The sequence below is a fragment of the Lathyrus oleraceus genome, chromosome 7, assembly GCF_024323335.1.
Source record: "Lathyrus oleraceus cultivar Zhongwan6 chromosome 7, CAAS_Psat_ZW6_1.0, whole genome shotgun sequence".
Lineage (NCBI taxonomy): Eukaryota > Viridiplantae > Streptophyta > Magnoliopsida > Fabales > Fabaceae > Lathyrus > Lathyrus oleraceus.
The window spans coordinates 218,253,624-218,276,848 of NC_066585.1; the positions used below are offsets into that span (position 1 = coordinate 218,253,624).

The window sequence follows — 23,225 nt, forward strand, 5'->3', positions numbered from 1 at the left end:
AGTATTATCTATTTTATTGGTTAATGAAGTTGTGAAGTTGATTAATAAGCTATTAGGAAAATATGTGGTTAATTTTTGTGGTTAATACAATAATAAAATTGGTTAATAAAAAATATCATATTTTTGTTACAAAATTAATTTTAAACAACATATTTTTTTATAAATAATATTTTATTTAAAATAAAAATTTAATATTATTTTATTTAAAAAACTCTGTTCTTCAGTGTAAGTATTTATATAAAATATTGGTATAAAAATAACATTACTCAAATAATATTTATATACGAAAACAATTATATTGTTAATTCAAATATTTGTATATATAAAAAACACTATTGTAATAAATGGACATAACTTTACCACTGATTCAAATATTGAATAATAAAAATTTATCAATTAATTTTTTCAAATATACCATAAAATTAAGAAAATTTTAAAAAGATTGAATATATTTTAAAATTGTATTCTCTCTAAATCATTATCTTATTTGTAAAAAAAACTAAAACGATTAATATATCTAATACAACTTTCAATCATTTTTATTTTTAATCATTTTATTCATAATTTTAAAAAAAAAAATATTTGTATGATCATTTACAAACAAATATATCTTTCGTGATTATATTTCATCCAAAAATGTTCCTCATACTTAAGCATGAATTTGTTACTAGTTGGAGTCGGTTGGATTCATTCATCATTCATGAGTCAGTATTTGAAACGGACACTTGTGAGATAATGTTGCATAGTCACTAACACATAGCATGTCATGTTTGGAAATGCCAAAAACAGTATGCAACTCACATGCAAATGTACAGTATTTGATTAATTACTTCCTTCATTTAAAATAAAAAAAATTTAAAATAAAAAATTTATGAGATTAATTACTAAATGCACTGTTAGTGTAAAAATATTTATACTGTCGATTTATCACCATCACCCATTTACATTATTTTATAGATTTTTAAAATAAAAGTCAAATTTTCAATTTTCAATATATCTTTTTCAATTTTATTTTTTAATTAATATGATTTTTATTATTCTAAATACATAATTAGAATATTTTAGAAAAAATATTATTCTTTTTTTAAATTATATATTTTTTTTAATATGTAAAATAGTCAATTTAATTATTCATTATAAAATAGAAAGAATAATTAATTAAATAATTAGACACAGCTTCAAATAAGTACTATTTCCTCTGTTTCTTTTTAAATATCATTTTTTTTTTTAAAAAATTGTTTCTTTATAATTGTCATTTGCAAAATTCAATGAGGTATTAAATATATTTTTGTTAAAATTATTCTTAAATAATTATTATAGAGAGGGAAAAAATAAAATGAATGTGATAAATAATTAAAAATATTATAGGTAAAAAAAATATTATATATATATATATATATATATATATATATATATATATATATATATATATATATATATATATATATATATATATATATATATATATATATATATATATATATATATATATATATATATATATATATGCGTAAAAAGTAAAAAGAAAAAAAGGAATGAAAGGAGTAATATTTTAACTATACTTCTTTAAAAATATGAATGGATATGTTTAGCTTAGCATACAGAGAAAATAAATGACTATGTAGGGGTGTACATGGGTTGGACCAACCCACAAATTCCGGTCAAATCCACCCAGAAAAATCCAAAGAAAATGGGTTGGATTGGGTAATTGGGTGAATATGAGTTTGAAAACTAAAAAATCCATAAAAAAATCGAGTTTCGGATAAAATCGATCCCAAACTCAAAAAACCCATCGATCCACGGATCAAAAATGTATTATTATAATTTTAATGATTTTGATGAATATTATCTTAGTTATTGCAATTTTAATCTCTTAAGATTCACTATTTTAGTGAATCACGACTTTAACTAATTTTGAATGTTTCACACTTTAATATTTTTTTATACTAATACAATTTTATGTCACACACACTTAAATTGAGTTATTTTGATGAAAGATCCAGTTTTGCTTTTTTTTAAATAATTTTTATAATGTAATAAATTTTTACAAATGATTTTTTTTTGAAAAGGTTAAAATAAAAATTTGATTATTTTTAAAATATTAGTTAAGATATTTAATTATCGAAACCTTTTTTATATATCAAAATTTAAAAAATTTACTTAAACTATTTTAAATAATTTTTCATAAAAATAATGTTTGTAATACAAATTTTTTCAAATAATTAAAATTTTAAATATATTTTAATTTTTATTAATATATATATATATATATATATATATATATATATATATATATATATATATATATATATATAATTTTTCAATTTAGAAAAGATGAATACAAAAAAAATTGTAATATTTTAAAAAAGAGTTTTATAAAATCAATTTTTAAAAATATAAAAAAAATATTCATTTTTTAAAGATGATGAAAGAAATTAATTAGGAAATAGATTTTTAAAATTCCAACAACTATTCTACATATTAAAAAAGAATGGATGGTAGTTAATTTTATATAATTAATAATTTTTTATTTATCTTCTTTATATATTTAATTAATTAAATATCAATAAAATAATAAAAAAAATGTAGATGATATCTTGTTATATAAGAAATTAATTAAATGTTAATAATAAATATAAGAAAATAGAAATTAAACACGATAATGTGTCTCCATTAACTTTTTTATATGATAAAATAAATTATATTAAAAGTTATATTTATTACAAATCTTTAGATTATTTGTAAAAGATTCGCACTTGAGAGTCTTAAAAAATATCAAAAAATAAAAATATGTCAATTATCATAATACTTTTTCTAATCACTTTATTTAAATTCTTGTGAAGATTGTCTATTCCACACTAAAACATCTAGTCACTTTTATTAGTTAAAAACTTTCAATCAAATCTATATATGTTAGTCTCTCTGCTACTTAATTGTATATTAGAATATCTATTAAGATAAATGTCGATCTTCTCTCTTATTACTCAGTTATAAAATTCACATAATTTTTTGTTTTCACAAAAAAAAAATGAATATTGATATTCATTAATTAAAATAAATTAACAATATTTAAAACTAAAACTATTAAGAAAATAAAATATTATTCAATCATTAGTTAAAAAGTTTAATATTCAATTTCTTTTATAATTGATATAAGATTGTCATCTTATAAAATGTTTCCTCTAGAATGGATGTATATACCAAATTGAACTTCCTCTCCCTTCATACAGAGTGAAGTAGAAAAAGATGGATAGTTCCTTACACATTTTCTTGTTTCCTTTCATGAGTCATGGCCATATGAGACCCACCATTGATATGGCCGAACTATTTGCAGCAAAAGGTGTCAAAGCCACAATCATTACCACACCTCTCAACGAACCTATTATCTCCAAAGCTATACAAAAATCCAATATTCATATTCAAACCATACTGTTTCCTTCCTCAAACGCTGGTTTACCAAATGGATGTGAAAATGTTGACTCAATCCCTTCACCAGAATGGTTTCCTACGTTCTGTTTGGCCACAAAGATGTTACAGAAGCCACTCGAGGAATTACTGCTCGAGCAAAATCCAGATTGTATTGTTGCCGACATGTTTTTCCCATGGGTGACTGATTCTGCTCTCAAATTTGGAATTCCTAGACTCGTGTTTCATGGAACTTGTTTCTTTTCCCTGTGTGCTACAGAGTGTATGAGACTCTATCAACCTTTCAGAAATGTTTCTTCTCATACTGAATCCTTTGTTATTTCTAATCTTCCCGGTGAGATTAAAATGACAAGATTGCAGACAGCGCCTTTTGAGAACCGGGAGGAATTGGAAGGAATGGCGAAGTTAATGCATGAAGCAAAGGAATCAGAACTTAAGAGCTTTGGAGTGGTTGTTAATAGCTTCTATGAACTTGAAAATGTTTACGCAGATTATTACAGGAACATACTTGGAAGAAAAGCATGGCATATTGGTCCTTTAGCTCTTTGGAATAAAGAAGCGTCTGTTAATCAACCTCAACACGTGTGTCTAAAATGGCTTGATACGATGAAACCAAACTCAGTTGTTTACGTGTGCCATGGTAGTATGACTCACTTTTCCAGCTCTCAGCTTAGAGAAATGGCTATAGGACTTGAGGCTTCAGGACAGAAATTTATTTGGGTGGTGAGAAAAAGTGAAGACGACGGAGAAGAATGGTTACCGGAAGGATTTGAGAAGAGAATTGAAGGAAAAGGAATGATTATCAGAGGTTGGGCACCACAAGTGTTGATTCTTGAACATGAAGCAGTTGGTGCATTTGTGACTCATTGTGGATGGAACTCGGTTTTAGAAGGAGTTGTAGCTGGTGTGCCTATGGTTACTTGGCCTATGGCTGCTGAGCAGTTTTATAATGAGAAGTTGGTGACTGAGGTGCTTAAAATTGGTGTTCCGGTTGGAGCCAAAAAATGGGTTGGTTGGGAGGGAGATGAGGTTCATTGGGACGCATTGGAGAAGGCAGTAAAGAGGATTATGGAAGGTGGAGAAATAGAGGAAATGAGGAAGAGAGTGAAAGTGTTGTCAGAGTTAGCTAAGAAGGTTGTGAAAGAAGAAGGATCATCTTGTTGTGATTTGAATGCTTTAATTGAGGAGTTGAGTTTGTTTAAGAATAGAGCACTTTGAATGGTTTGAGTCACACTCTAATTTTATGTTTATGTGTATTTTAAGTTTCATGTAGTGAATTTTCTATACTAATAGTAATAAAGTTTTATATTTAAGAGTGTTTTAGGTTTTAATAATTTTTTAAAAAGTTTCTAGCTCTAAGGACCATTTAGGACAATTTTACCAAAGATTACAAGAGTTAGGTGAATCTAGTGTTAAAACTCGTTGTACCTAGGCATGTTATCTTCTTAAAAGAATTAGATTCTGTAGACAAAAAGAAAAACAAGATATGCAAGAGGTCATGTGACCACATTGGAAAAGCTCATTTGGGCGAAAGAAAACAAAAAGCATTAATAATACTACCAAACATTAAAAGATAAATCTTTTAATCTAAATTAATCATTAATTTTTTTCATTTTATTATTGCATTTTATGTTTTTCTGTGCAGAATTTATTTGCACAATTTACAGTAATATTTTTCAAATATACTTTGGGTAATGCTAACTTGTGTCCCAAGGGCACATGTTAAGAAACCCATAAATAGAAAATTTGTATTAAAAAAATAAATAAAATTATTAATTATAACTTTTTAATAAATTCAATACACAATTTCCAAGATATTGTTTCTATATTTATCTCTTAACTTGTGCCCCAAGGGCACAAGTTAGCATTACCCATATACTTTTGCTTCAATCCATTCATTCACAACATACAACTGGACTTCTACTATTCAACTTCCGTCCTGCACATTTCTTCCGCCATTACCACTCCTTGACAATTTCCAATCACAAATTCATCTTTTTTTTGTCGCTGGTAAGATATAAAACATTTGCTTTGATTATTTCTTTCTCATTTAGTTGTTAATGGTGCGTTTTTGAAGTTCAAATTGGTAGTTTGATAATTGTTTATGTGTTCTGTTTATTGTTGTTTACAAACGCCGTTGAATATTTCGTTTTCCTTCTCACCAGATTTACTATTTAACTGGGCTTGTAATGATTTTTTTGACTGTGTATGTTTTATGCATTTTATTGGTTTGTTTCATGTTCTGTAATATTGTGTTTGTTTGCTATCAAAATACCGTAAAAAATCACAGATTTGTTTGTTTCATCTTACGACAATGCCTAAGTACCAGTTTTGTTGTGCAAATGGTAAGGTTCAGTTACCACGTTATAAATCACCGTTGTTATTCCTTCAACATCTGTTGTTTGACCGTGATGGTTCAGATGGCAGAACTTATCAAAAATACACTAGATTATACAACACCATGTTTTCTTTTACGTCTCCGAGATTGAAGATTGATAATAGCTTTGAAAGAGGAAAATGGCCACCGAACCTTAAAATACATGGTCAATCTTGCCATATAATTAGGAGCATGCTGCCTTTACCTCGCCATTCACCTAAGTTTGCTGAGTTATACATTTAGGACATCGACAAAGAGATCCAAAATAAGATTCAAGGAATAAGGTAATTTACATTTATAGTTAGAAAAATGATATTCTTACATTTAGTTCTACACCTACACCCATATTCTACTGTTCATCCGTACGGTGAACAACTGTTCATCCGTACGGTGAACAGTAGAATATTATAATAATATATTATTTTAAAAAAATATATAAAAAATATTATTTTTTAATATTATTTTTTATTATGTAAATGTTTATTAACCAATTTCATAATATTTTTAACCAACTTTATAACTTGTATTAACCAATTTTGATGGCTATTCAAAATTATTTTTAATGTCTGGACGTTCATTAACCAACTTCGACACTTCATTAACCAATTTTTTACATTTAATTAACCAACTTTTTTCACTATTTTAAGTCACTATTCATAGACACTGTTCACGCGTACTGTTCATGTACTGTTCACGCACTGTTCAAAAATACTGTTCATAAAAATATTATTTTATTTTTAAAATACACTGTTCACCGTATAAATACGGTGAACAGTGTATACGGTGTAAGTATTTGGTGTAAGAAGTGGTGTAGGAATAGCAAAGCTGTTATACTTATTACTCCATCCGTTTTTTATTATAAGTCATTTTTGACTTTTCACGTATATTAAGAAATGTAATAATTATGGTATGAAAAAGATAAATTATTAATGGTTTTACAAAATTGTTCTTCATTAATGGTATTGAAAAGATAAATTGACATAATTGAAATGAGGAAGAATAATAAATATTTAAGAATATAATAGAAAAAATAAAATTAATGATTCATTGGTATTATAAAACGATTTATATTATGGTTCAAAATATTTTTTCAAAGCGATTTATAATAAAAAACGAAGTTAATATAACTCTATTATAAATCCATTTGTTATATGTTATTTTTCTATTCAATTTGATCAACATGTATTACATATGTATTATATTATAGTAACTATTTTATCTACTACAAGCAAAAACCAAAATATTCTTCCAGAAATTATAAATAAGTTGAAAATTATGCTGGATGAGTACAATATACACGTCAAATCTTTTAGGATGGATGCAGAAAGAATAAAGGATTGTTTTGTACCTGATTTGAAGTTGAGGTTAATATTTGAAATATCAACCGACGGAAGGATTTACAAGCAACCAACTGTTTTAGAGGTTGTTGCCTTTATTGTTGGTGATGTCGATACAATTGAAAAAAGAGATATTATACTTGAAAGACAAAGTGGAAGGCTAAAAAGAATCAGTCAGTTTCATCCAAGTTATCTGACATATCAGTATCCATTACTATTTCCAAGAGATGAATATGGTTATAGGCTTGAACTGCTTCATAGGGAAACAAACACGAAAAAGATAATCAAGAGGAAGAAGCTTACCATCAGAGAATAAATTACATTTAGAATTCAGACAAGAAATAATGAAGCGCGAACTTTGTTACGTTGAAGACAGTTGTTTCAAAAAAAATTAGTTGATGGGTTTACTATGATAGAATGAGAGAGGCTTTCTTTTATTTGGAAGAATCGGAAAAAACTTAGAATTTCTAAGTACTGTTATTTAGCAGAAACTGGACATGATGCAAATATTGAAGGATCAAACAAAGGTCAGAGCAAATAAAAATCAAATTGATTATTTATTTGTCTCTATTTATTTTTCCTTGATATTTTGACTAAAAAACAAAAATAAAAGGGATTAAAATGAATAAAAATCGAGCGCAAAAATGTGCGAGAAAATACAATGAACGCATTAAAATAATCTATGTAAAATAATTTTTTATAAAATAGACAGTCATAACTCAAATCTTCAGTAAGCGATTTTGTGAAGATATCAGCCCATTGATGGTCAGTATTTATAAATTTTTAATTAATAATACCATTATGAACATAACCTCTTATAAAATGGTGTTTAATTTCAATATGTTTTGCTCTGGAGTGCAAAATAGGATTCTTAGATTAAAAAAATGCAGAAGTATTATCACAAAGAATATAAATGTTACTCTCAAGAATATGATAGTCTTCCAGTTGAATTTTCATCTAGAGGATCTGTGCGCTACAACCTACTGCTGCAATATATTATGCTTTAGCTGTTGACAATGTTATTGTTGATTGTCTCTTGCTAGACCATGAAATAAGATTATCACCAAGAAACTGACAACTTCCACTGGTGCTCTTTCTTTCTAGTCTAACTCCAGCATAGTCAACATCGCAATAACCTACTAACTTGTAATCTTTGGATTTTCTATAAATCAAGACAAGGTTAGTAGTACCTTTCAAATATCTAAAGATCCTCTTAACAGCTGTTAAGTGAGATTCTCTAGGACCTGATTGGAATCTATCACATAAGCATACATTGAATAAAATATCAATCCTAGAAGCAATCAAGTATAACAGAAAACCAATAATACCTATGTATACCTTTTGTTCTACATGTTTCCTTTCGTCTTTCTTCAAAATGCACGTTTGATGCATTGGAGTTTTTGTTGGTTTGTAATCTGACAAGTCAGACTTCTCCAAAAGTTCCCTTGTGTACTTGATCTGATGGATGTACGTTCCTTATGAACTTTGGTTGATTTGAATCCCCAAAAAGAACTTTAATTCTCCCATCAGACTCATATCAAATTTTTCCTACATAGACTTAGAATTTTTTTTGCAAAGAGTAGCATTAGCATAACCAAAAATAATATCATCAACGTAGATTTGCACTATTAAGATATCATTTTTAAAAGATTTACAAAACAAATTTGTATCAACCTTCCCTCTTGTAAAATCATTTTTCAAAAGAAAATTGTTTAGTCTTTCATACCATGCTCTGGTCTTGCTTCAGACCATACAAATATTTTTTAAGTTTGTAAACAGAATCAGGGTTTTTATGATTTTCAAGACCAGGAGATTGATGTACATAAACTTCCTTTATAATGTAACCATTCAGAAATGCACTCTTAACATCCATTTAATATAAAATGATGTTATGGTTTACTGCAAAAGAAATTAGGAGAAGGATATATTCTAACCTGGCCCCTGGTGCAAAGATTTCAGTATAATTAATTCCTTCTTGTTAACTATAGCCTTGTGCAACCAGTATGACTTTGTTCCTTACCACTTCTCCTTGCTCATTCAGCTAAGTTCTAAAAACCCATTTAGTTCCAATAACATGAGTTCCTTTGGTTCTTGGCACAAGATCTCATACATTGTTTATGGAGAGTTGATCTAATTCATCTTGCATTGCTAGAATCCAGTTTATGTCTAGAAATTCTTCATCAATGGACACCAAACCTAGAAGCATTTCTTCGGATGGTTTGAATGAGGATCTGGTTCTGATGGGTTATGTCTTATCTCCCAAAATCAATTCCTCATCATGTGAAGATCTTCGTATATGTTTCCTCAGAGGCGCTGGTGTGTCAGCAACTTCTGATTTTGATTGAGCAATTTTGCATTGAGTGCTTTCATAGTCATTCACTTCAGATTTCTTGCCTTCAGAGTCTAAGTAGCTAATCTCAAAATCTACAAACTTGTCAATTAGTTTTGACTTTTCAAGGTCAAGCTTATCATAAAACTTAACTTGAATTGATTCCTCAAAAATTCGTGTTTTAGTGTTATACATTCTGTAGCCTTTTGAATGTTGAGAGTGTCCTAACATGATATATTTTTGTGCTTTGGTATCAAACTTGTTCAAGTTCTCTTTAGTATTTAAAATAAAACATGAACAAACAAATTGATGGAAATATGAAATGATGGGATTTCTATTATGCCACAATTCATAGGGAGTCTTACCTATAATGGGTATTATTGAGATCATGTTCTGAATGTAACACACTATGTTGACTGCTTCTGCCCAGAAGTGCTTTACAATGTTTGTTTCATTGGTCATGGTTCTGGGCATTTGTTGCAACGTGCAATTTATCTCTATACAACTTCACTCTGTTTAGGAGTTCTAGGGAAAGAGAAATAATGGAAAATTCCATTTTCATCACAACATTTTTCAAAGTTTTTGTTTTCAAATTCCCCACCATGATCACTTCGGACTTTAACAATTTTAAAATATTTTTCATTTTGCACTTGGGAGTAGAAAGTAGCAAACACATAATGTGACTCATCCTTGTGTTTTAGGAACTTTATCCAGATTCATATGTTGTAGTTATCTAAGATGACTAATCCATACTTTTTGCCATTGACAGAGGTGTCATATCCCAAAAACTTTCCTCCCCTTTTCACTTTTCATATGACTTTTGGCTTAAGATTCATATGCACACATTCATGCCAATTACATATGTATCATACATTAATACTAACACTTGCAAACATCCCCATAAGATTCAAAGGTTTGTGGTTGTTTATACCTAACCAAAGTTAGGGCTTTAACTGAGCATCAAGCCCTAGGGCCTTGTGTTCATGTGGATCAAGCCTAAACCATAATTCTTGATTATGGGGTGTCCTTGTTCATCTGATTTACCTTGAGCTTGTGAAACCCTAGTTTCTAGGGGCCATATGGTTTGAGTTTGCTTCTTGAGTCATGATGTTTGATTATCCTTGTTCATATTACTTATCTTTTGGATTTAAGCCCTAACTCTTTGAAAGGGCCATTTTGTTATCAATAATGGTTGATCATGGTTTATGATGCAAGATTCATAGTTTCATTCATGGTCCATGTTTTTCTTTCTTACAATGCATTCATTCATCCATGATGAATGGTTTTCATTCATGATTCTTGGTCACATGTTTACAAGGTACATAGTGCCTTGATTTGGATTCATTGGTGTACTCATTCAATCATGATTCATTCATAGGCATGGCAACGGGACAGGTCAGGGACGGGTTTTATCTCTCCCAAACCCAAACCCGAATCCCCAAACAATCCCCGTTCCCCGCCCCAAACTCAAACGGGGATGGAGAATCAAAACTCAAACCCGTCCCAAACGGGTCCGAGTTGGGTTCGGGTATCCCCGCCCCGCAACCATTCATTTAGTAAAATCAATTTTTTAATAGAAATATTTATTTTTCCAAAATAAAATTACATTACAAATAATAAAATAAAATAATCTAAAAAAATTTCATACATACATTTCAAATATTTTAAATAATAACTTCAAATTAAAATATCAAAACATTGACCACATATTTAATATTTTAAATTATCAAAAATAAATAATAATGTACATAGTAAAATAAACGGGGCGAGTTCGGGGACGGGTTCGGGGTGGGTACTAGGGTCCCCATTACCCGACCCGTCCCCATATTTTAAAATCGGGAAAAACCCAAACCCAGTCAAAACGGATTTTCCCCGTCAACTTCGGGGCGGGTTCGGGTTGGTACCCGCGGGTACGGGTTATATTACCATGCCTATTCATTAATCTCTTTTGATTCAAGATGGTTCAAAGTTGATTTTTGGTGGAAAATTCTTACTTTGAAAATAAATCATTGATTCATTCAAAATTATTCATTACATTTCATTCAAATCAATTTACATTGTCCGTAAGCATATTAACAAAACAATGAACATTTTTGTAATGTTGACTTTTAGCCAACAATTGACTTTTAGGTCAACATTTGACTTTTTGGTCAACCATCGACCAAAGACAACACCATCTAATAATCCTAAAATTTCATCTTCATCCCATCTTCATCTTGATGAGTTCCAATTGCCTTGATCATGCCATCCATTGCAGTTGATCCCTACAAAAGACAAAAACCATAAAAGAGGGCATGAGACATAATACAAGCTAATAAGGGATAACAATGCAGTCCAATTCATAAACTTCCATAACTTTATTCCCAAGACAACCATGACATCAACAACTTAGCAGCAGGCCATTCCACCATTATAGCTGCAAAACAAATTGGCAAGTAGTTAACAATCCAACATGGCTTAACAACAACAACTATTTGCATCCAAACTACAAGTAGCAGCCTACATCAAAAACCTGCATTGCTCATAGCATCCTAGCATATAACATAGTAATAAACATTCAAGCAATGCATCTCTCCACACATCCAATTATACATGCAAAGTTACCAAAAAAACCTGCAAATTGCAAAGCCCTGCCTTGCCCTGCAGTCCATACCTGTATCAAACCACCAACATCTTGCATCACACATCTACAACACTCATGACAAATCAAATAACATGCCAAAATTTCCATTTATCACACCAAGCTATCCATTACCACGACCCGCAGGTAGCTGAACTTAACTTGCAATCAAACGAAACCTGTTCAGCAGGTAAATACCCTTGAGCCATCACATAATAACAACCAGTCACCCCCGATTCACTAACTGACATTATATGAATCCCTAGTTTAACTAACAGAATAACAAACAACTAACATTTTCAGTTAACACATAACTAACTGTAACAGACCAATCCTAACTAATTATTTTGCAAGATTTTCAAAGTTCACAAAGTTAACAAACTACAACTGATTTTCTCATCAGAAAACTAACAGAGTCAAGCTCTGTTAAAAGCTGAAACTCTATAAATCCACTTCACATCACAATCCCAGGGTTACCCAATCATTCCCCATAATTCACTCACTTTCAATCTTCATCTTCACTCTCTCTCTCTGAATTCACCCTCACAAAAGCTCCATCACAAGGTCATTGAAGCTTCACGTGGAAGCTTCAATTGGTTGAGCTTAAGCCTCAAACACCTAACCTCTATCACTCTCATTGCACTCACGCAAATCACATAAGAATTCATTAAGAACACAACAACACACAGCAAGAAGTTCCTACGGACTAAGGTGAGTAGAAGAAGAAGTGCAACGCTTTCAAGTGGAGATTCAGTGTGGTTACCTCAGTGGAGATCGCTGGGATTCTTGTTCGAGCTGCACCTTTGAGACTTGTAACATTTACCGAAGCAGCTCACAACTTCGAAGGTCGGTTAACCATCTTTCATCTATCTTTCTTTCTTCTTCTACCAAACAATTGCACTAGCGTAGAATCTCCACGATCATACGTTTGCTAGTCACGTTCGAGTGAGTTTAACGTCTAATTAGAGTTCAAGGATTCTTAGGGTTCATCCACTGTGAGCTTCGATTTAGTTTATTAAGGGGAAATTGGGGAAAATTAGGTTAGGGTTTAGATAGAGAAGAAAGAGAGGGACAAGATGAGGTATGAATTGGAGTGTTTGAGCCTCCGCCTCCGCCTCCGCCGCCGCCAGAGACGATTTCTGGCGCGGCGGAGTCGACGACCCAAGATCCCCAAGAGAGAGAGTATGTTGGAACGCGAGGAAGCTTGTTTTGAATTGATTTCTGAATGTGATTCACATTTACCCTAATGAGTTTGGGCCTGAGAATGTTGGACCACATCTTTACCCCCCGCAACTCTGTACACCCCTCATCCACCTTACTGAAGCGCTATGGGCTTCACAATTAAGCCCAACCCGTTTCACACCATATCCCTGAGCCTGGCTAAAAGTGTAGTGGGCTCATTCCTAAGCCCAGTCAGAATTTCCACATTACACCTCATAAGCTTGCACTCCCCCTTTAATATTTAAATTAATTATTGTTTAATTAGTTTAATATTAATCAACCCTAATTAATTCTTGATTAATTTCTCAACTTTTGTTTTTAACTATAAATATTTTTGAGTTCTTAGATTAATTGTAATTATGATTAATGTGATTAATTATGATTATTAGGTTAATTGGATAATTGTGATTTAATTGGTTAATTGTGACTAATTGTGATTAATCGATTAATGGAAATCAGTAGAAATCTTAGGTTTAAGTTAATTAGACCTAGCCTAATTTTTTCATCATACATTCATATGTTGCTTTTAATTAATCAATTAGCTTTAATTAATTCTAAATAATCTTGATTATTAATTCCATTTAATCAATTTGTGGATAATGACTATTTTACCGCTTAGGGTTTAGGAAATTCATGTTATGCATGCTCCCTTAGTTTAGGGTTTGTTTAGGTTTAATTGTTCATTTAAATTAGTTGTTTCCCATGTGAATATTGATGTTTGAGTTCTTTGATTAATTTGATCCTAACTATTGTATTCTCTCCTAGTTTAGGGCTTTGCTTAGAATCAACTTATTTAGTTTGACTGAGTAATCCATTCATTAGATTGTACATAAATCAACTGATCTTTTCCACTGATTATTGTTGATCAAAGTTTACTTTGATCAACCAAATCATTTGCACTATGCTTAAATCCCTAAGTCTATTCAAGTGATCAAAAGACCCTTGATCACTTGATAGGGCAAGTCCCTTGTGTTCAAGTTGTACTGAATCTCAGGAGCTTAAGACCTCAAGATTCAAGATCGAGACTTGAAGACTTCAAATCAGTACAAGATTTTCACATTGCAGATAGAGTGGACTACTTCCTAAGCATAACAAAGGTATCAACACTTGTCAATCCTGATTCAAATTGTGTGTCATGAGCCTTAAGCAATAAAGAAGGGGTAAGAGTGGAGCATTCCTTAACTCACCCTGAATATCTTTGGATACAGGACAAATGACCCAGGTGCTCAAGGTATTCACCTACACTCATTGACTTTAGTGCAATTCGAATTACATAATTGGCAAGTCTTCTTCAAGCAAACACATCAATCATTCAACACTTCAAGAGTGAAACACCATTGCTTTATCCATTATACTCTCCTCTTTGAATTCAGTGCCAGACTCCCCTCCTCGATATCTATACATCTTTTGGGATTATTACCTTAGGGTCACACACCCATTTCCTAACCAATTTCCTCATGTATTGCCTATATAGTTACAGACTTTGGCATCCTTTATTCCTCGCCTATAAAGTACAAACATTGGCATTCTTGCCTTACAGAGTTATATACTATGGCAAACTCTCTTTTTCCCTATAGAGTTTTGGACTCTAGCAACTTTGATTTTACCTATACAGTTATAGACTTTGGCAAAGCCCCATTTCACTCTGCCTATACAGTTATAGACTTTGGCATTCTTGCCCTACAGAGTTACAGATTGTGCCAAGCTCTCTTTTTCTTTATGGAGTTTCAGACATTGGAAACTTTGCTTTTGCCTATACAGTTACAGACTTTGGAAAAGCCCCATTTCATTCTGCCTATATAGTTACAGACTTTTGCATCATTTCTCTTTGCCCTTATAGAGTTAAAGACTCTGGCAATCACTTTTGTATACCTTAGATAGTTACAGACTATGACACGTATCATTGCACTTTGCCTACATAGTTATAGAGTTTGGCAAATAGGCATTTCCATGTAAGTTATAAAATTTGACCTCTTTTCATCATGCCTACACAGTTATAGACTTTGGCATTCTTGCCCTACAGAGTTACAGACTGTGGCAATCCCTATTTTTCCCTATGCAGTTACAGACTCTGGCAACCCTGTTTTTTGCCCTATGGAGTTACAAACTCTAGAAACCCTACTTTTTTCCCTTAAAGAGTTATAGACTCTGGCAACTGGTTTCTTGCCCTTGTAGAGTTACAAACTCTGGCTACTTTTCATATGCCCTATGGAGTTACAGACTCTAGAAACCTTGCTTTTTGCCTATACAGTTACAGACTCTGGCTTTCTCTCATGTTATCTCGTAGGGTTGCATGTAACACCCTTCTAAATACCCCAAATATTATAATTTAAAATAACAATATATTCATCAGAGTAATTATGCCCCGAAGGGTGTCACACAATCATTTCACCACAATTATCAAAATGTCCTGTCATGCTCATTTATTAAATCAAAATAAGGTTCTTTTGCATAATTCGCAGCGGAATAAAATCCAACATCAAGGTAAAGCATGTAACACGATACATGTAAATCATTCAACAACCAATATCAAATTAATTAAAACATCCCCTCCCGATGTTACATCTATCAGAGCATGACCCGCTAAAGACGACATTAGACTTCAAAAATAGCTTCTACTCAACTCACTGCTTGTTACCTGAAAAATAGTTGTAAGGGTGAGTTCCTCAATCAATGTAATAGGCATTATACAACATTATGTAATGTTAAGTGGATAACGCAACAATTCACCATAACCAGACTACACACTCAATAACGGCAGTATTAACTCCAACATCATACTCAACAATAATATATATCATATGTATAATTTTCAACCCATATTCAACACCAACAACACAACACAACGATTTACTCACTAATTCCTCACAATGGGAATTAGCTACAGCCCCACAGGCTATGCCATGCATTCACTATGCAATGAAACTCCATGAAATGCGGTACCGACTCTTCTTGAACATACAGTTCAAGCTCACCGATCCCTCCAGATACGGCTACTGAGCTCACTAGTCCCACTCATTGAGATCTAATGACTCACTCACTAATTCCTCACTATGGGAATTAGCTACAGCCCCAAAGGCTAGACTATGCACACTAATCATCTAGTATGCAAACATCAACTACAACTCCACCATGATTTACTCACTAATTCCTCACAATGGGAATTAGCTACAGCCCCACAGGCTATGCCATGCATGCTAATCATCTAGCAATGCAACAACAACAACAATTCAAGGATAGACACATGCTCACACTCTAAGCCATAAAACAGTCTATTCGTAATGCATACATAACCGATACATCCACAGCATTATGCATACCATCACATATCATTAATACATTTTATCACAAAAGCATATCACATCATGCCACATAATCAAATACAGTATTAGCACATTCTACTAATACCTATACTACTCAAAACAACGGGAAATGATCCCTGCTACATCATACATCAGCTAAGCACATCACTCAGCCTAAACAACCAAAAACTGCACAACAACAGCACAGAAAAATCACAATTCTGCCCATACGCGTATTGCCTATGCCCATACGCGTATTGCCCACGCCTGACCAAATCCATACGCGTAATGCCCACTCTCATACGCGTATTGCGCATTTCCTCGCCCAACCCATACGCGTATCACCTGTCTCATACGCGTATGCTACGCGTAACAATCCCCCATTACGCGTACCAACAGAGACCAATTTACGTTCAAAAAATCATCTTTTTCACCCATACGCGTAAGGCTTCCTCCATACGCGTACCAGCCATCTCATACGCGTATTGCCTAGTGCCATACGCGTATGACCAGAAACCAGAACTCTCAGATCTGCAATGGCTTTCTCTGCTACGAGATCTACCCAATCCAACCTTCCACAGTCCAATTTCTACACAGAAATCGTTCATATTTTCAACACAATTTATATCTTATTCGATTACACAAAATCTGACACTTTTACATCTAATTTCTACGAATTCTTTCTCAATTATACCCCAATTTCGTCTATCCAAAAAGTTCATAAATTCATCATGCATCAATCTAATCAGAGGTAAAACAATGGTTATCACTACCCAGTACATATTATCACATAATGCCCTTTAACCGATGATAAACCCCCCTTACCTGAGTTAATCCAGCAATCTCTGAGCTCCAAGCTTTTCCTCTTCTCTTGCTCTGCCTTTTTGCCCTTTTTCCACTTTCAACCGCTTCTCTGTGTTTTTCCTTTTCACGTGCAAACCCTTTTTACCAAAAATGGGACTTTTTATTATTCCAACTTATTTTATTCCAATAAATAATTATCCCAATAATTATTATTCCAAAATAATAATAATAATAATTCAATTATCTAATTAAATTAATAAACATATTATTAACTTAATTTAAATAATTATTATATTATTATCGGGGTGTTACATTGCAAACCTTGGAAAACATCTTTTCCTACCTTGTAAAGTCACAAACTTTTGTAGCATCTTTGGTTAAGACCATGCCTTCACAAATCCAACAATACTTGTTCATTCGCCACTATGGCTAATTACCATACATTGGTTAATACCATGCTCCCTCTTTTCAAGCAATTTGCTTTGCCTTTTGGCAACCTCATCAAATCCCTTTCTTTCTTCGTTCTGCATTAGTTCCACGAACTACGAAGCTCAAACTTTCTCATTGCACGATGAGAATACGTAGGTATAAGGATTCGAACCCTTGACGATCATCTTAATTATTGATTCTTCACATTCCTATTTATTCCCCATTCTCCTACCTTAGGGCATCATCTATATATTTCATGATCTATCGTCTATCTTCAATCATAAACCATCCATCTCAGTGACATGTTGTCTCTCTTTGAAACCAAATACCCGTTTTCTTTGGAATTCCGTGTATATCCTTTTAGGACAATTGTCCACCTTTGTACCAAGAGTTGTTTGGCTTATTGCAAAACCTTTAATTCTTTTTTTTTGCCCCACCATATAGTAGTACCATTCCTCCCCCCCCCCCCCCCCCACCACCACACACACACATATTGGTTCATGCCACCTTTACTCTCTAGTTCAGATTTCATCCCTTTTTGGATTCAAACCACATTATCCTTTGGTTAAAACCATATTTGTTATCACTCTTCTTTCATCTCCCACCATTAGTTCTATGAACTACGAAGCTTTGAATTCCTTATTGCACAATAAGGATACGTAGGCATGAGGGCCTTAATCCTCATCGAGCACTCTATTTATTCCATTCTTTTCCCCTTATCCTTTCGCGAGTAACCTTTAGATAGTAACACCCATCCGAGCATAGAACAATCAAAACGGTTCTCGTTGAGTACGACGGATGTGAGAGATGATAATACATTTCTTTTGCATAACCGACTTCCTTACCCATTTTCTCTTTCCCCCGGGTTTTATCGATGTTTTCCCTTTCCTTCGAGAATAAATAAGGTTAGATGGCGAATCTTTTTATCTTCGAGCGTGTGATGCGTTCCATTATATTTCCGCTAACTTTAGTTGGTGACTTTGCTGGAGATTCCTTGCTTAGGTGAGAAGGAGTTGAGCCTAGTTTTGATTGATTTATTTGCTTTCTTTAGGTGTTTATCTTTATTGTCTTACTCATTTTATCTTTATGTTATTTATCACATTCTTTATTGCTTTAAATATTCACTATATGTTGGATATATGTTATACTCTTTGTCGGGTTGGGATGATGCTACATGAGAGAAGCTCTATATCCGAGTTGAGTACATTCATAGGATAGACTCGTGGATATTCGTGTTCACCTGCGTTTCGTGTGTTGGGTTGGAACGAGACCCATACCCAGACTAGATTCACCTGGAAGTACTTTTGTCCTGTGAGAATTTGCTACGGTGGGGTATTTGCATTTTGGATCAATGACTCTGGGAACCTTCTAGGAACTACCTTTTGAAGACTAGAACCTACATGTGAGGGGGATATGGGTTTTTCTGCAGGAAACCATAGACTATACATACCTTTATTCTCATGGATACGTCAGACCTTTGATCCTGCATCAACCAATATACGCAGATTATTTATTATGAATATAAATTATTGCATATCATTTTTGCATTGATGTATATAAGCCATAATTTTGAACCTGAGTTATTATATCATCAATGCTTTGAATCTATGGATGTTACATAATCATTTGAGTTCTATCCCAACATGTGCATTCAGTCATTTATATCCCATGCCTATTAACTAAAAAGAGCTCACCTTGTCCTTTTCTCAGCCAGAAAGACGACGGCTCTTCGACACTAGTACTTCACGCGAGCTAATAAACCAAGAATTATGGAAGATATAGAACAAGAGAATGCTACATACAGGGAAACCTTGGCTCAATTACAAGGAACAATGGATATTTTCCAGGGTAACATGAACACCACAATGGAGTACCTTCAAGCTCATAAGGCTACTACGTCTACCACTTCTTCCAATCCTGCTACTGATATGGTTACTAATGATATTGTTGTTGTCACTACTACCACAAATATTGCGGTTAATACTGTAATCCAACCTATGGTAAGCCAACCCATATGCCAGTGTGATCCTATCAGGCATGTTGTTGTCTATCCTTGGGGGTTGCCTCCAAACTTTACTCCCCAAGTTGCTAATGGGAATGCTTGTATGCCATATCAACCTTTTACCGTGTATCCTGCCAATGTGAACTTTGTTGCCCATCCTTGGGGCATGACCACTCACTCTCCTCAAATGGTTAGTACTGACAACCATGAAATCAACCAGGACAGGCTCTTCAAACTTCTGTGCCAGTTATTGTGGACACTCCTAATGATAACGAAGATGAATACAGAGGCCCTCGCCTTCATTTTCATGTTCCTCCTCAGGATACTCAACCTACTGTTCAAATTTTGAATTAACATGTTCAAATACATCCTCCTTGTCGTGGAGCATCTTCTGTCGTTGCATCTCCACTTGTTTATCCTGGGGCATCCTGTGCTCCATATGGGGGGTCAATATGGTCAAATTATTGGTCAGATAGTTAATCCGGGAATGGTATATCCTCCTCAGGGGTATCCCTAGTTTTCTTCTCCTTCAGTCCTTGCTCAAGCAACTTCTCAGGGTGTTCAACTCCCAAATCATCAGACTAAACTTTAGACTGCCAATCAAATTGCTTTTGGTATATATCAGAATAGACGAGAAGACTACCATTATTAGATGAAAGGATAAAATCCATTGAGGGTTTCTCCGCTTATAGTATGGATGCGAAGGATTTATACTTGGTTCGTAATGTGGTGCTTCCCCAAAAGTTCAAAGCGCCAGACTTGCCGAAATACAAGGGTTTGAGCTGTCCCAAAAGTCATGTTATTATGTATTGTAGGAAGATGGCATTCTACATTAACAATGATGAACTTTTTATCCATTGCTTTTGGGACAGCCTATATGGGACATCCTTTGATTGGTACATGAGCTTGGAGTGCAGTAAAATCAGATCATGGAAAGACTTGTCTGAAGCCTTTCTAAAGCAATACAAGTATAACCTGGATATGGCTCCCACTAGGTTACAGCTGCAAAACCAAGTCTGTAAGAATAGTGAAACATTCAAAGAATACAAACTATGAGGTGGCGTGAAATGGATTCATGGGTTAGACCTACGCTGACAGATGATGAATTGGTTGATATATTCATGAGCACTCTTCAAGGTATGTACTATGAGAAGTTGGTCGGTAGTTCATTGTCCGACTTTGCCGATATAGTAACCATTGGAGAACGCATTGAGAATGGGCTAAAAATGGGAAAGATTGCCATCATTGATTATCAAATTGTAGCCAATAAATCTCAGGGTTTTGCTAAGAAGAAAGAGGTTAAGGCAACTGTTGTGATTGCAAGTGTCTAGCCTTAAGTCCAAGCTCATATGGGTTTTGTGCCATACTACCCTTATCCGTATGTTGCCGCTGCCTAATATCAGCAACCTGCGTACCAACCTCAGTATCAGCACCTCCATAGGCCCACAAGACAACAAAGACCAGAGTCAGGGTTAAAACAAACGTTATGACAAGAAGTGTCCTCAACATGACCAGACCCATGTATCATACGCTCAGTTTCTACCATATCTTGTCCAGCAAGGGGAAAATGTGCCAAAAGAGACTCCGCCTGCTACTTCTCCCTACCATCACAGGCATATTCCTAATGTGTCTTTCGTGTTCCATGCCGGATACATAGGACATTCTACAGAGGATTATTTGGTTTTCAAGGTCATGGTACAAGAGCTTATCGATTAGAAGATCTTGTCCTTCTCCGAGGAAGGGCCCAATGTCAGGACTAACCCGTTTCCAAATCATAGTGGACAAGTGTCGCATCCTGCGAAAAATCAACCGGCGAGCTAAAAATAAAACACACACAGAGCCGCCACTGCGCGTTATTTATCCCAAGGTAGGGAAAGGAAACGCTCAGAGAAACCTGGAAAGGAAATGGTCTCGCGACCAAAGAGAAAGGGTAAGGGAGTCGGTTACGCAAGGGGAAGGTATTAGCACCCCTCACGTCCGTCGTACTCGACGGGATCCACGTTCTAAGAAAAGAAAAGGTTGCTAAAACATCACACACACACACGGGGAACGCAGGTGGGTTTAGGAGAAGGGAGCTCGATAAGGTATCGCACCTTGTGCCTACATATCTTGTCTGGAACAAGAATCAGAGCCACTGTAGTTCGGCTTACGCACGCCAAACAACACAAAACATACAAACATATGGCAACATGGAGCCCGACAACCACTGGATGGAATTATGTCGGCATCCGAACCAAAACACGCACAAAACGGCAAACGTGGAGCCCGACATCCAATTATTGGACTTACGTCGGCATCCGAACCAAAACACACAGTCAGATAACAATTAAACACACGCAAAAAAGAAAAAGGTTGCCCGGAGTGGTCTCGCACGACCACCTGCCTACATACCTCGTCTGGCACGAGGATCAGGGCGATGTAGTTCCCCTGAAAGGGAAAAAGATTTCAGCCAGAAACCGGGGAACGACACACTACTAGGGAGTTGGACTCGAGCCTAGTGTTGTCATGCATCGTTTACCCTAAGTTCGGTTTTCTATCCTACTTGCATAAGCAAACTACTCCTATCCAGGAAAGAAGCAAGCACACAAGCATACAGAATAATTCAAGCATACATCAAATGAGAACAAGCATCTCAAACAGATATCCACATAGCACGCACTATAGCCAAACAAGGGGCTCACACAATAGGTTTGACTGCCGAAGCGAGTCGTCTGTACGGGCTGGGTTTGCTCTTAACCTTGCCATTACGAGGCTAAGGTGAAGCGGATGAAAGGATGAAGTGAGGATCAGACCTCACAGCTCTTATCCCTAACCAGGGAGAGCTTCTGACAAATGAGCATGGGTCCAGAATGGGGGAACCCTTCTATACTCAGAGACTCTGACACAATGTGCACTGCACAGGATCTTGGGCTTGTGATCTCAATGCTACAACCATGTAATGGGAGCAAGGAGAAGACTCACAGAATAGTGGGGGATAGATTGCTTATCCCTACCTTCCACCAATTGCCTTGATTAAGGACTTTACCTGCTTAGGCACAAAATTAAACAATCACAATCATCGCCTCTTAAGGAGGACTTCAGACAGTTTGCCCGGTCAAATAACAGACCGGGTCTCCAGACTACATGAAGTCAAGAAGTTATACCTCAATGCAAGTTGCTTAAGCAAAGCAAAGCAAAAGTTCACAAGGAACTGAGCAACTAAAAGTACCTGGAAACAGTCAAACACAGTTAGTACTCAGACAGACAAAAATATACAGCAAATATTAATCAGTCAGACTATACAAACTAATGCACAACAAAGGCAAGCTATGAGCTCAAGCCCAAGCTTCACAACCTACAAAACAATGTTATGTTAGTGTACAAACATCAAACAACATC

The 23,225-nt window shown here is 34.1% G+C and overlaps 1 protein-coding gene and 1 long non-coding RNA gene across 2 annotated transcripts; one reads left to right on the forward strand and one right to left on the reverse strand.

Annotated features, from left to right (window-relative positions):
* Positions 1 to 3,170: 3,170 nt before the first annotated feature.
* LOC127108208 (scopoletin glucosyltransferase) lies at positions 3,171 to 4,734 on the forward strand. The gene has a single exon (XM_051045638.1). The coding sequence runs from the start codon at positions 3,247 to 3,249 to the stop codon at positions 4,642 to 4,644; it is 1,398 nt and encodes a 465-aa protein (XP_050901595.1). The 5' UTR covers positions 3,171 to 3,246; the 3' UTR covers positions 4,645 to 4,734.
* Positions 4,735 to 11,482: 6,748 nt separating this feature from the next.
* LOC127108209 (uncharacterized) lies at positions 11,483 to 13,304 on the reverse strand. Its single transcript, XR_007795979.1, has 3 exons — positions 12,853 to 13,304; positions 11,826 to 11,885; positions 11,483 to 11,733 (listed from the first exon to the last, which is right to left on the reverse strand). It is a non-coding gene; the product is annotated as an uncharacterized LOC127108209 (long non-coding RNA).
* Positions 13,305 to 23,225: the final 9,921 nt, after the last annotated feature.